Below are 13,714 nucleotides of genomic sequence, written 5' to 3' on the forward strand. Positions count from 1 at the left end.
TAAGGAAGACTTTAATGGTGTGTGTGGAGTATCAGGAAACACGTACTGAATCACAGCGTAAGAGCAGGGCTCAGTCTTTTGGAAGCAGTGATTATGCTTTCTAATTCAAACCCTCCTGCTTGGTAGTTGTCATTTTTTTTTTCCATGATATTTGAATGCACCCTTTCTGGAAGCAATCACATGAAGTAAGGAGATAGATAAATCCTTACTAATTGTGAGAAACGTATTGCTGTTCTAGAAACTGGACTCTGTTTTTAGCACGCAGAATGCCTTCTGTTGCACCCAGCCATAAAATCAAGGTCTTTGCATTTATGGGAATGCAGAATAATTGTTAGCACTACAACTGATTTGCTTTCTTTATGTTGAATTCTTAGGGTCTCCGTGTTTGTACGTTCTATGGTCACCTGCACTCCTGCAATCATGCTGCATTCAGCCTGGAGGTAAGTTCTGTGCACTGGTGTTTATTTATTTATTTATTTTCAAATTGTTAGCACCCCATTCCTTACTCTGGTAAATAATACTGCATACTATGCTGAAGAAGATAGCCCTGCAGCTGAACTCAACTTCTGGAGCACTTTGTTGCAACACACACCTCCCAGCCAGGGCAGAGTCCCAGAGACTGCTAAGTGAAGCTGCCCTTCCTTGTGCTTAGCTCTCTGTTCCTTTCTTCACTTCAAGATAATCTAAGCCATTCTCGTGTGTCATTGTCTAGTTACTTTACTTAAATGAAGTTTGCTGTTAGTTTTTTTTCTTGGATGGTTAATTTTACAGTGGTTGTCAGAAGTGGGTCGTTTCGGGTGGGATTGGTGACAGGCTGTGTTCAAAATGCCTGCAAATTTTGTAAGGTAAGTCATCTGTTTAGGAGTGTTTCTTAGAAGTCATCTGAAATATTCAGAAAGCAAGGCATTTGCAGTTTATGGTTCCTCTGGTTCTCTTGCCCGTACTGCTCTTAAAACCAGTGTGGAAGTGATGAAGCATATGCTGTTTTCTGCTACCACTTGAACTCTTCTCTCTAAGGAACTGGCTTTTTTGTCATCTTTCCTGAAAAGCACCTCATCAGCATTCCTTCTCCCTGTGCTCTCACTGCTAGTGTTTTATTACAAGCATAGCAAGGTACCAGTTTTCAGCTGTAGGAGATCCTGAATATTCTCCTGTGCAGCATCCACTTGTGCTTTACCATCCACTTATGGCAAGCATGTGTGTTTTTCAGGCAAGCCCTAGGGGTTGATGCAGCAGCAAGTGTGAGATAAACTTAGTTCAAGGAGGTGAATAGGGATTCCCAAGGCGTCTCAATTGCTTTTCTGCCACATGTATGTATGTTTGACAGGTACAGCCTCTTGGTATTTTGAAACATGATAGTATAGTAAAAATAGTATTTAACACTAAGAATTGTGAAGGAAAGGTTCACTGTGCCTGGCAGTAATGTAGCACTGTCTCTAACCTGAGTATTTACAAAGAGCCTCGTGCTTTAATGTGGCTTGTAGTGATTAACAGGAAGCTGGAAGAGTGTGCGATGATGATCTTCCAGCTAAGCATGTTATTTTGGTAAAGAATATTATAGTTGGCTTTAAACCCTAAAGTCATTGGTTGACATTCTCAATGGTTGAATTAGTAAAAATGGAAACATCCTGAGCAGCATTCAGTAAATTGAGTGAGGAATATAATTTCAGGAGCTGTAATTGCAGTTACACAAATCTGCACAACTGCTTTTGAATTGATGTAAAAAATGGTATCTTTAATTTTACAGTCCCTTTTACTGTCACACAGAGAAATTACACAAATTAACCCTGTATGTACAGAAAAACTACTGAAAAGACTGAGTGGTTGGTCCTAAGTTGCACAACTTATAGTTGTGACACTGGTTGGCTGGCAAAGAAAGTTCTGTATTTCAACTTCATGTAGCACCAAGGAACTGTTTTCTTCTCCTCTCTTGGTTGCTTGCCAAGAAAGTGAAAATATTCCACCCTAAGCAAGCTGAGCAAGGCCCTCAGGTGACAAAGTTTTTGTTAAAACATGCATGGTTTTTGAGGGAAAAAGCTTTTATTGAAACATTAACATTCTTAACAGTACTTTTATCAAAAAGATTTTGGAGATTGACCATGAAGCATTGAGACAGAGGTGCAGCATCACTTCCAGAGAGGTTAGCAGAAAATCCCATGGATAGACCTGGCCAAAGCTTTGCAGTCGGGCAAGGATTTGTTGGAAAAATCTTATTTCTGAAGTCTGGAATGGTGAAAGTGAAGGCTGACTTGTGGCAGAATGCTGCCTGGTATTGTTTGTTTGTTTGTTTGTTTAATGTCTTAGCAGCACAGGACACAAAGCAGCTCCCATGCTGTGTTAGAAGTCCTCTCTGCAGGGTGGGATTCTGAAGGTGTAGTGCTTTAATGGTGAAACAGCCTGAAGCTTCACATCCTTACTGGGATATAAGTTTATTTATGTAGGCTTCTAAGTCACTTCAGTGGGCTTGTGATAGCCGTGGCTGAGGCTGCTGTGTGCCAAAGGAGTTCTGAAGGACTGTGAAATGCTCATTACACAGTGTGCTGTACACAGAATGCAGGAACAAAGAGCACATTTTCCAGTTAGATCAGAGAGCTATCCAGGCAGTGTGTCCAAAAACAGGGATATTTTAGGAGAAGAGTATTGTACGAGGAAGAAGTAAAAATGAATAATGCCATTATAGAGATTGAACAATTTCTCATTAACTCCCTGAAATGTAAGTTATTTACTATACCATACATCTGCAAACTGTAGTTAACAGTTGGGCACAAGCTCTGCTTGAGTGCCTCTGCTCGAACGGATGCTCTGCTCTGCCTTCTGATGCTGAGACTGGATTAGGAATTAAAAGGCAGGCTGCTTCTGTGCCTGTCAAAAGTTTGGGAAAATGGGAGCAAAATCCGAGCAGCTGCTTTTGAATTGATGTAGAAAATGGTATCTTTCTTTAATTTTACAGTCCTTTTTACTGTCACACAGAGAAAATTGTTTCAGGTATTTCTTTTTCACTAGAAGCTAAGCCTTTGGGTGGAAACATGCATGTGTGGTGGGAAAGATGTATTTTTTAGAGGCCACTGTACGTGTTCAACTTCTCTTCAAAGTCTCTGAGCGCACTAAAATATGTATGTATCTTATATGTATGAATGTACCTTGCCTGGGAAACCAAAGATGCCCTCTTTAGAGATGCCCAACTGAGACTGCACTGTAGAGGTAATTTCCCTGATTTTGGAACATTACAGGGATTTTCACCCAGAGGGTGGTGAGGCACTGGAACAGGTTGCCCAAGGAGGCTGTGGATGCCCCATCCCTGCAGGCATTCAAGGCCAGGCTGGATGTGGCTCTGGGCAGCCTGGGCTGCTGGTTGGCGACCTGCACACAGCAGGGGGTTGGAACTGGATGAGCATTGTGCTCCTTTGCAACCCAGGCCGTTCTAGGATTTTGTGACTCTATGATTTCAGGCAACCCCATGTAATTATTTGGTTCCGTAAGACTGCCTAAATGTAGGCTAGGAATGGGCAGAAGGTGCTGGAGGAGCTTCACTCCTGCATCAGAGGCTGCAGTGGGGACATCTGTATCAGCCCAAGCCATCTTCTCTCGTGCCCGTTATGGAGAATATTAATACGTATCTGTGTAACTCAAGCAAAGATGAAAATTCAAGCCACTGGTGTTTTTGTATTAGTACAAGGCTTTAATCAGGGGTAAAACAGGGGGAACAGAGGAAAGCAATGCAGCTTCATCTAATAGATTCCTCACAAGAAGTGGTGACCTGTTCTTGAATGTTGTCCAGCCTTTTCTACTGTGTAATAGAAAAATCTAAGCATGGCTTAAAGAGCATTGGAAATCAAAGTTTTACACTTACTTTGCACAGCATTTTCCCAGCTTAGCAAATCACCATATGCTAATGAAATACAAAGAATATAGATGCTTGGTTGAATCATTACAATTTCAGACTAGAACAAAATTTGCTCCCTTATGTGTGTATACGTATGCACTCATGGTGAGATGAGGGTATGATTATTGTGCTCCTCTGTTTGTATCTGTCTGCCATGTTGTGTTTGTGTGATGCTTACAGGTTAAGAAATCATTACAGAGGTTACCAAGATTCCATACAACAAAACGAATGTTGAAGTTACAGGTTGTATTAGGAAAGCCTACAAGACTATAAAAATATGCTTAATACCAACTGCCCGATTTTACCTCCTCCAGCCAAAATGCAAAGAGCATTTATCTCATTCTGCCATTGATTTACTGAAGGACAAATAATGTCAGACAGTTTTTAAACAAAAACAAAATTTCAATTTTGTTTACCTCTTCAGCAGTCCAGTTTGATGTCAGCTACCATTTAGCTGGGCCAATAATACTGATATCTGATGTCAGTTCTTATTCATTACTGCACCGAAATGATGCAAAAGTCAAATCTCTGTGATGTTTCTGTGGATGGCCACATAAAGCCAGGGACGTCTGACTGCATCTCACAGACACAAACAAGAAAAGAACAGAATGCAAAATCAAAAAATATCTGCTCTTATTGTTATTTATGTATTCAAAGTGTTCACTTCTTTGCATAAACTCAAAGCCAGTTACTTACAAAGGTTACCTAGTAATATCAAACGTGTTCAATTATACATGCAAAAGGGCTAATGGGCTCTTCCTCTAGTTTATTTCTGTCTCCATGCATAAGGAATATAATTACAGAACTGAATTACATTTTAAATACAGATTTTGGTATCATTAATTAACCATTTTCAGCCCACTGAAAGTTGTGAGAAGTAAATCAAAGAGAACAGGAAGAAGAAATCTGTTCTGTCTCTGTGTCATAGCAGGGAACAAAATCTGCATCAAAATGCTCAATTTTTTTGTTGGCAAAAAGCTCTTTCTGCTAATGGTGGAACTAAGAAAACTGTCCTAAGATACACTTCCAATCCATTCTCTGAAATATTCATGTTGCTCCCTATTTTTGGAAGTGATTTTCCTGGAATCCATTCTTCCTTTGGCCGGGCATTCCATTTAATCACTTCCCATCATCCCTGGTGCAGTTGCTGTTGGCAGATCCCTCCAGCTAGCAAGTACGTGCCTGTGGTACCCACTGTCTGTAGACCAGAGAAAATCTGAAAAGCACTCCAGAAGGCTCAAGTAGGTCCGTCTTTAGCGGGATCGGTGTATGTATTCTTGCTCCCTGCCTCTGATACCAGAGTCTTAATATAGAAGGCTGGATAAACAAACAAGAATATCTCTACCGAATAGCTGGGAAGTTACAAAAATGTCCCCAGTTCTTTCCCTAGGGAAGCAGCAGTGTGTGTGCTCTTATCTGACCATGCTGCATGGCGCTGTGTCCCCGTGTCTCAGAGAACAGGGGCAGTCTGCTAACAAAGGTGCAGCTCCCCTCGGTGAGTCGGTCACAGAGCAATCCTCATTCTGGCGCACAGAGCTGATGCAGCTGCCCCAGAGACCTTTATTGCCAGGGTTATAGTGCATCAATTCTTTCTGCCGTGACACCTGGCCTCATTCCTCCTGCTGCAGGATTGATGCCTGCCTTCATTTGCCACAGGGCTGGCTTTGCTTTTAAACCCAGGAAACCCCTTCTGGTGCTCCTTGCACTGTACCTGCAGTACCTGCAGTAGGTCACGAAGCATCCTGTAACATTCTGCAAAGCAAACCCACAGAAGCTTCGAGAGTGAGAGACTTGCTTTCATTCTGTCTTCCTTCTGGTGGGGTCTGCAAAGGTGTTTCCAACTTGCCAGGAAGGGCAAGATTTCTAGTCATGGTCACTGGGACTTCTGTGCTCTTTCAGGTACTCCGTGTAGGGATGGGGCAGGCTGAGAAATGTGGGGCAGACAGCAGGCAGGGAGGGCTTTGCTGCTCTGTTTGCCATGAAATTCATTTGCACCGTGGCTAATGCTCATCTGGCTTGTTATTATTTGAGCAGGACAATCCATCCGTTAATTTTGCACACCATTGCTAGGTAAGATTTTTTTACAGAGTCTGATATTGGTAGGACAAGGAGAATGGCTTTAAATTAAAAGGAAGGGAGATTTAGGTTAGATGTTAGGAGGAAATTCTTTACTCAGAGGGCAGTGAGGCCCTGGTACTGCTGCCCAGAGAAGCTGTGGGTGCCACATCCCTGGAGGTGTTCAGGGCCAGGTTGGATGGGTCCTGGGCAGCTGAGCTGGTGGGGGCAAACCAGCCCACGGCAGGGGGTTGGAAGTGGGTGGGCTTTAAAGTCCCTTCCAACCCAAACCATTATATAAAATCATGTGATTTTATATAAATTCACATTTACTCAAACTTCTGACTACATTTACAGGATACTGCAAAATATTCTGGAATGTTTTAGGTCTGGATGTTTTAAAAGCTGAGTATTTCTTTTGGTGGGTATAAAAGTGCACCCAGCCTGTTGTCACTTGTTAAATCAGTGATGGCTTGTGCTTTTGGATGCCTCCTTTTTGGAGTCTCCTAGGCTTTCTGGTTGTGTTGCAGCATACATGCTGTGATGCACAGACAATTGGATTGCAGACAACTCTGATGTCTAAAGCGGAAAGTGTGGCATCATATTTAAATGGCACTGACTAAATTTGATTCTGAGCAACTTAAAAAAAGCAAAAGCAAAAATGAAAAACATGCTGTATGCCTTAGGTGAGATTTAGTCCTTGAAAAGATCCTCAGGAGGAACAGCTAATGAATTGACCATGCAGGAGTTTCTCTTGCTTTCAGACTTCACATTTACAAATACAAATACACTGTTATGTCCACTTGCTCGTAAGTGTAATTGAAAGAAAAAGAGATTATCTCCCTTAATGTGATTTTGCTTGCAGAATTTGGTGTTGTGCAGTGAATGTGACCCCGTGTGTATACAATCCCAGAAGCAAACGCTGCTTAGCATGCAGAACTGCGAGCAGTGTGGGAGATCTGCCCTTCTTTCTTCCAGGAGAAGAATTAATTCGTGTATCCTAAGTTGCAACTGCAGGAATCAGAACTGTTAAAAATGGCATCTCCTGGCCTAGGCCCAGCACGGCCAACCTCCCTGTGCCAGATTTATGCTGTGGATTCTGGGCCCCAGCCTAATTCATTTTTCATTTTAACAGCTGTTCTTTAAACATGTCGTTTTACAATATAAACAAAATCGGAATACCAGGATCCAGCCAGGCTTTTTAAAATTCGATTTCCCACCTGAATTACAGTCAAACTCGCCTTCGTATATGATGTTTCACAGGAAATGCTGTTTTAAAATACATGAGGAGCCAGGCTGGTGTCCCTGCGCCTTGTCGTGTAACTCCCTCGTGCTATGGTAATTTTCTCAGTAAATCGTGAGATTTAAGCTGTTGTTACCACTGACTTGGATAGGAGTGACAGCAAGTGCTTAGGGCTCAGTTATGAGGCTGCCTGCTCTGCATCTGCTCACCTGCAGCCCTCTGGTTTTGCTGTGGGTGGGCTTCCGCTGTATTAGCACCCTGCCCTGGTAGGAGGGCTGCTGTCGGTATAGTTTTGCATTGCTATGCACAGAGAGGTGAGAGTTCTTCCAACATAACATTTGCACTACGTTAATTCCTCAGAATTAAGCAGAATGTGGTTTGGAGAAGGGAGTGTTTGCATTCGGTAAGAGGGCTTTTGAGCCACTTAGCCCTTAGCATCAAGTTGTGGCCAGAAGGTGCTTGGAGCAGCGCTGGGCAGCTGGCGGTGCAGTGCATGGCTTCGTTCCATAGCAGGGCTGGGCTCAACTGCATTTAGGCAAGAATGAAAGGAGGGCCAGAATTGGAAAGACCTTTTTGTTCTGAAGATGCAATTAATCTGTAGTTGAATAAATATCAGTGTTAGGAGGTACTTGAATAACGATTTAATCTGAAAGTAATTGAGAACGCAGAGCTGAAATCTAGCAGAGAGAGGAATGCAGATCATTCTATTTTGATGTTTTGCTGGTTGCTTTTTTTGAGGAAGGCCTTGAACCAACGGGATGAAATTAGTTGAACTGGTCATTCTTTTGGCTTGGAATACTTTGAAATCGGGAGAAACATTCCATTCATGTGCTCATAGGAGTACAGAGTTGGGCAGACATCCGTGAATGCATTTATAAAGTGTTGATATTTCTTCTTTGTGCATTTGGATTCCCTTACAAAATGCCCAAAGACATCATAGTCAAATATCAAGTTGAACTTTTTCACTTTCCACATTCCTTTGGTAATTTCTGTTTAAAAAGCACCTTAATTTACTCATATGTATTTTTTCCCACTCAGATGTTGTATTTTGTAAAATGACTTGCAGTTTACAGTTTCAACAATAGCTCTGTTGGCACTAACAGCAATTTATGTATTTATGAGAGCACGTAGCACATCTATATATTCACATTACTGCAGTGAATACTACCCTGTTTTTGAAAATTAACTGATTTATATTTGAACGACAACAAAATCCCAGTAGAAGAACATGGCACGCCTTCAGAATTGCGATGCATATTGCTTTCAGGAGTGTCTAATCAGGTAACGATGTCACCCAGCTTCAGTTCGGTCATGTTGGCTCTCAGAAGAGCGAGAAAAGCCAGTAGTGGAAATTATCATTCATCTCCTCCTCTCACTGCTCAGTTCCCAGAATTCAAAGGCCCTTCTTTGATGGTTAAAAAGGAAAAACAAAATTGATTATTTTAAACCTCTCTGTAAAAGACATTGCTCTCTTTGCAGTGCCGTTTCAAGTGCAATGTCAACGATGGCTAGCAGTAACTCTGCAGGGAGTGCAGCGATCTTGGCTTTCGTATGTAAATTTATGCAAAGGGCTTCTGCAAGCCTGGCATGTGTTGCTCTCCTCAAACACCACAAGGCACTTCTCACTACTTGATGTGGCAAAGAGAAGAGTGATTCCCTCTGTTTCACACAGCAAGAGGAAAGCCTGCAGAGTGCATGTAAACAAGCGAGAGACCCATGATCCATCATTATTTTTAAAGGTGGTAGAAATGGAGATTCTGCTGCAGCGAAGCTCTGCCGTCATCTTTGATTATTTTCAATGGAACTCCTTCTCTGTTGAACAGAAGGAATGTTCTTTATGGGTCTCTGCATGCTCTGAAAGGATAAAGTTAATAATCTAGAAATAATGGCACTTGAGGACGTATTCTTCACCTTGTCACAAAATCATCGCTGAGAAAAAGGGAAGGAGATAAACATTTCTACTGTGATACCTTTAAGCTCCTTAGTGTGCTTTGGCCCACATACCTATTCATTTATCAGCACACACATCTCACCTGCACCTTTTTTCCCATTCCCAATCTATTTGTTTCTTCACTTTCTAATAGCAACATGTTTCGGTCGCTGCTCACACGGAGCAAACACAGCGGTGTGCCTCTCCTTTAAGAGATCTCCCTCCTGTTCCCGAGGGCTGCCTGGTTGTTCACGTGTTGGTTGCACTGACAGCACTCATCCTTTGGTCAGAGAGCTCTCTCCTTGGAGCCCCTGAAGGTCAGGAGTGTCAGCAAAAGGATCTGTGCCAGCACCAGGACCATCTTTGATCCCACTGACAGAAAACACCAGTTGTGCTGACAGATAGTGATCTCCCTCGAGTTAGTGGGGTAGGTGCTGAGACTGCCTCGTGAGCTTGAGAGAGAGCTTGGAGCAAATTCTTGTAGTTATGAATCCATAATGGTTTTTAATAATAGATATTGTCTTTTATCAAATGCTTGCAGAGCATGTAGAGCCATTTTGTGGGGGAGGTTGCTCTTGCCCCAGAGCATGCACAGTCAGTGCATTCAAAAATTGCACATCGGGCCATAATATTAAGAGAAAAACAGCCTAGTAAATTATTGCAGCAAGTTGTAGAAGTTTTACCAGTCAACTGCACGGTGCAAAATGAGGAGTTGTCTGTTGACAACTGCAAATAAAGCTGGAGGAACCAACTATGAAGCTCTGAGAAGACTCTTTCCGCATCTGTGTTGACTCCCCTCTCTTCCAGAAGAGCCTCTCTTGCCAACTGATGGCTATTAGATTAAGAAAAAAAAAGCCCCAGGAAGGGAGTACCAGACTGTAGTTGCCTAAGCTCTAGATGTTTATTGTCTGTAGCTGCCTTGAGACATATATGGTTACTTTGATGGTTATGTAAACTCAAAACTGTGAAGGAAAAATCAGATGGGAAGGTGCTGGCACTGCCTGTAACCTCCACTCTTGATGAAAATAACTATTAATAATGCCGCACTCTCGAAGTGGTAACGTAGTTCTGTAGTTTTACCAAGCTAAGTAACTCTGTGTCTTTCTAAGAAGATGCTATTTTCATTTGAAACCAGGGTGATTTAAACCTGGTGCTTCAAAAATGGGTGGTGAGTGATTAGTCATCAGTCTAATAATGGAACACATCTGCATTTTTTTCTCCATCTGTGTGACATTTTGCATAATTCATTTGGCTTAATAGGACATTAGAGTCTTTTTCCTTGTTAAAGCTGCAGCACATTCATCCACCCCTGCTTGGGTTCCCTTGGGATTTCCGTGCCCTGGCTCTCTGCAGCTCAGAAAGCCTGGATCCAGCCCATGAGATGGGATGGCTCAGGCACTGTTGGCTGCCTGTGCCCCATCATACTTTTTTCTGACTGCTGCTAGCTTTTGCATTACATCAAAGCATAAGGTTAACAGCTCTCACCAGGTTTCTGATGTGCTTCATGCTGTAAATGTGGGAGGTAATGATTCCTCCTCTTAAAAAATAAGTTAATGCGTATAAAATGGCGGTAGAGTTAAGTGACTTTTGGGATGTGTCCCGCAGGGTGCATGTTAGAAATGCATATTTCCCCACTCTGTCTCAGTCTGAGGCAGCTGAGGCTGTTCGTCATACATCTTCTGGGGCTCCACGGCAGGCAGTTTTCAGCTGTAGCTCCTTGGGCACAGAACAGACCCTAGCAGTGCTGCGTCACCAGGCCAGGGAGGTAGGTGATGGAAGATGGGGTCTGTGCAGGGAACTGTGAATGCAGTATCATTACCTGATGCTCTGTGAGCAAAAGAAGTTCTCAAACTGACGGAGCGAGCTCCTTCACTCATTGTTTCAGCTAAAGTATTCACAGAGGGCCATGAAACAACTGCTGACCTTCCTTCAGAACAAAACTTGGATGAGAATACTGCTGGGAGGGGTTTATTGCAGTCTAAATTAGATAAAGCTGTCTGCTACAGTTCATGTGTTACTGATATATGGTAATCTTCAGGAAATTAAATTAACTTGTACCTGATGATTAATTCCACTGTTAATCATTATTAATATTCACTAGGAAAAAAAAAAAATTCAAAAAAAGGAAAACAAGATTTAAAGAACTTAATGGAAACAATTTAAATCTGAATTTCTCACCAGCAGATATCATCATGAGGTTACAAGTAATTATTTTACAATGGTTTCTAAGTGCCTTTTGAGATTGGGATTATGTTGCATGTACTCATTGTAGGGGGGATCTCCCATGTTAATATAGAGCTGTGTATTAGAAGGGCACAGAAGGCAAAGAGTCAGGAGGTAGAACTGTAAAGGCAAGGTTCCGTGGAGCCTGGAACCAGGCCCTCAATTCAAACTAATTGAATCCTTGTATAAATTTTTAATTACTTGAGCATGCACACTCACAAAAGCACCAGCTTAATTGTATAGACTAGGAAGAAGCTCTCACAAGTTTCATGAATCATTCTACATGCTCCTTGAATAGAGAATATAATATGTAGGTCACGCCAAAAGAGATGGGAACAACAACTGATACAAGGAGCACAGCAGCACTATATGATAGAGCAAATTCTCAGCTACAGAACACTATTTTTCAACAGTCACCACCATTAGCAGTGTATTTTTGCCAGCAGTGAACAAAAGCCTGCATGCTGCGCCCATAATAATCTGATGATATTATGATCCACTGTCACTGCTGCTGAAACATACCATCCACCACCTCACCGTGCTCACATCCGCTGCTTGGTCTCCATAAACATTCAGTGTCAGTGGGTGCTGTTCTTTCCACATGAGGAATTCAACTTAGGAGGCATTACTTTCGGAGCAGCCATCGTACAACTGAACTTTGGTGATGCAGTATAAAATGCAATCTTAATGAAAATCATACGATATAAAGCTTGTTTTGCACATCTTCTTCTCCTTGGATCTCTTTGTACCCTACTTCTAAATGTAGGAACGTTAGTTGAGCCCTAATAGTCCAACTTGATGTTTTGTATAACGTATTATTGAAAAACCATCATAAAAAAAGATGTTATTGTGGCAAGAAGCAAAAAGAACTCAAAGAGCAGTGCAGTTCATTCTTGTATGAATAACTGGAGCAGTAGCTGCTAAAGGAACAAAAAAGCCAAAAGCTCATACAAGAATTCATAATGATTCCACTTTAAAGCTTCTGAAAATGGCCCATGGCCAGAAGCAAATGAGTTCATTTAACATATGATTTATTCCTTTCTTCATCTCTGAATGGCATGTAGCTTCAAATAGTCCTTAAGTTTGATTACATTCACAGTTTATTTGTTCCTATTGAGAAGTTGTTATTCCCCATCTTCAGTTCTCTTGATTTAGAAAAGGTGTGTAATGGGGATCAAGGCAGTGAAGAAGTGAAATGTAATAGCTGACTCATTAACAGAATCCTTTTGGTACGCTTTTGGTGCAGGAGCTGCATAGGTATCAATAATAATTAAAGCACTGGATGATAAGGTTGTGGGTGGAGTATTCTGAGGCACAGAAAATGCCTGTTATCATATGTTGTGTATTGCCATCAGAGTCCTGTACGTTAGCACGTGTTACAGGTTGCCATCAGAATGCTGTATTTTCTCAATTCTTCTTGCAGATGAGGTGTGCTCCTTTACATGCATGTTGGGCACGATATCCTAGTGTGTGTTGCATTGGTGCACAGTGTGTTTATACAGGCATCTGGGAGGAAATGGATAGAAAGCCTGCAGAGTTCTGTCAGTAGGAGCTGGTTGATCTTGTTTCTGGGATAGACTGCAAAGCCTTTGGAGCAGGACCATCTTTTGTAGCTTGTCTGCACAGCACCAAGCACAGCGGGATGCTGCTCCCCACGCCAGGTTTGTCCAGCCCTGCTTCATTCACGTGGATCTGTGAGGATCCTGCAGGTCGATCCTCTCTGGCGTGGCCACACATTGCAGCCTGCAGAGAACTTAAGTAACGGGTTTGGGCCTTCACTGTATCTGATACGTGCTGCCTACCAGCAACTCGTCATGCAACAGATGGACAAAACAAATGTGGTAGTGAATAGGATGAGAATATTAAAAGAGGATAGGGAATGCACAGGGAAGAATGCACGGTGATGTTTTTCCACTGAAAATGTGCTTTGTTGAGATCCAGATCAAACAGTGTTGCAATTCAGAGTGTAGCTTTGTATTCATTTTTTTGTTGTTTTGTTTTGTTTCATGCATGGCTTGCTTGACCTCATCATTTGCATGGCTTGCTTGACCTCATCATTTGCATGGGCTGAACTTGAACTTCTGCTACTGTTGAAATGAAAGCGTTGGGCAAGTGTGGTTGAACAGATAGTAAAACAAATAGCTCCTCCATCATGCTCAGCAGCACCACGCTTGCTGAGGTGTGATGCAGATAGGGTAACCATGCTTTTTTGCAAAGCAGTGAGTGCTGAGAGCCTACGTGTTGCCAGCTAAATTCTGGCTGAAATGACTGCTTTGTTTCTGTGTATTACTCCATGTTGTTCCCTATAACAAGCCAGAATGGAGTTCTGACAGCTCAGCACCCTACAAATGGACCTAAAGATTTCATTAAACTTATACCA

General features: G+C 42.2%; 1 protein-coding gene across 1 annotated transcript in view; it reads left to right on the forward strand.

The window, feature by feature from the left end:
- Positions 1 to 13,714, forward strand: part of SPAG16 (sperm associated antigen 16) — a gene marked incomplete at both ends in the record, with an annotated part of 350,116 nt that overhangs the window by 248,266 nt on the left and 88,136 nt on the right. Inside the window, one exon of the mRNA XM_079538894.1 lies at positions 375 to 440. Within this exon, the coding sequence (XP_079395020.1) occupies positions 375 to 440 (66 nt within the window). The remainder of the gene's footprint in view (positions 1 to 374; positions 441 to 13,714) is intronic.

This window comes from Tetrao urogallus (genome assembly GCF_951394365.1).
Source record: "Tetrao urogallus genome assembly, chromosome: 8".
Classification (NCBI taxonomy): domain Eukaryota; kingdom Metazoa; phylum Chordata; class Aves; order Galliformes; family Phasianidae; genus Tetrao; species Tetrao urogallus.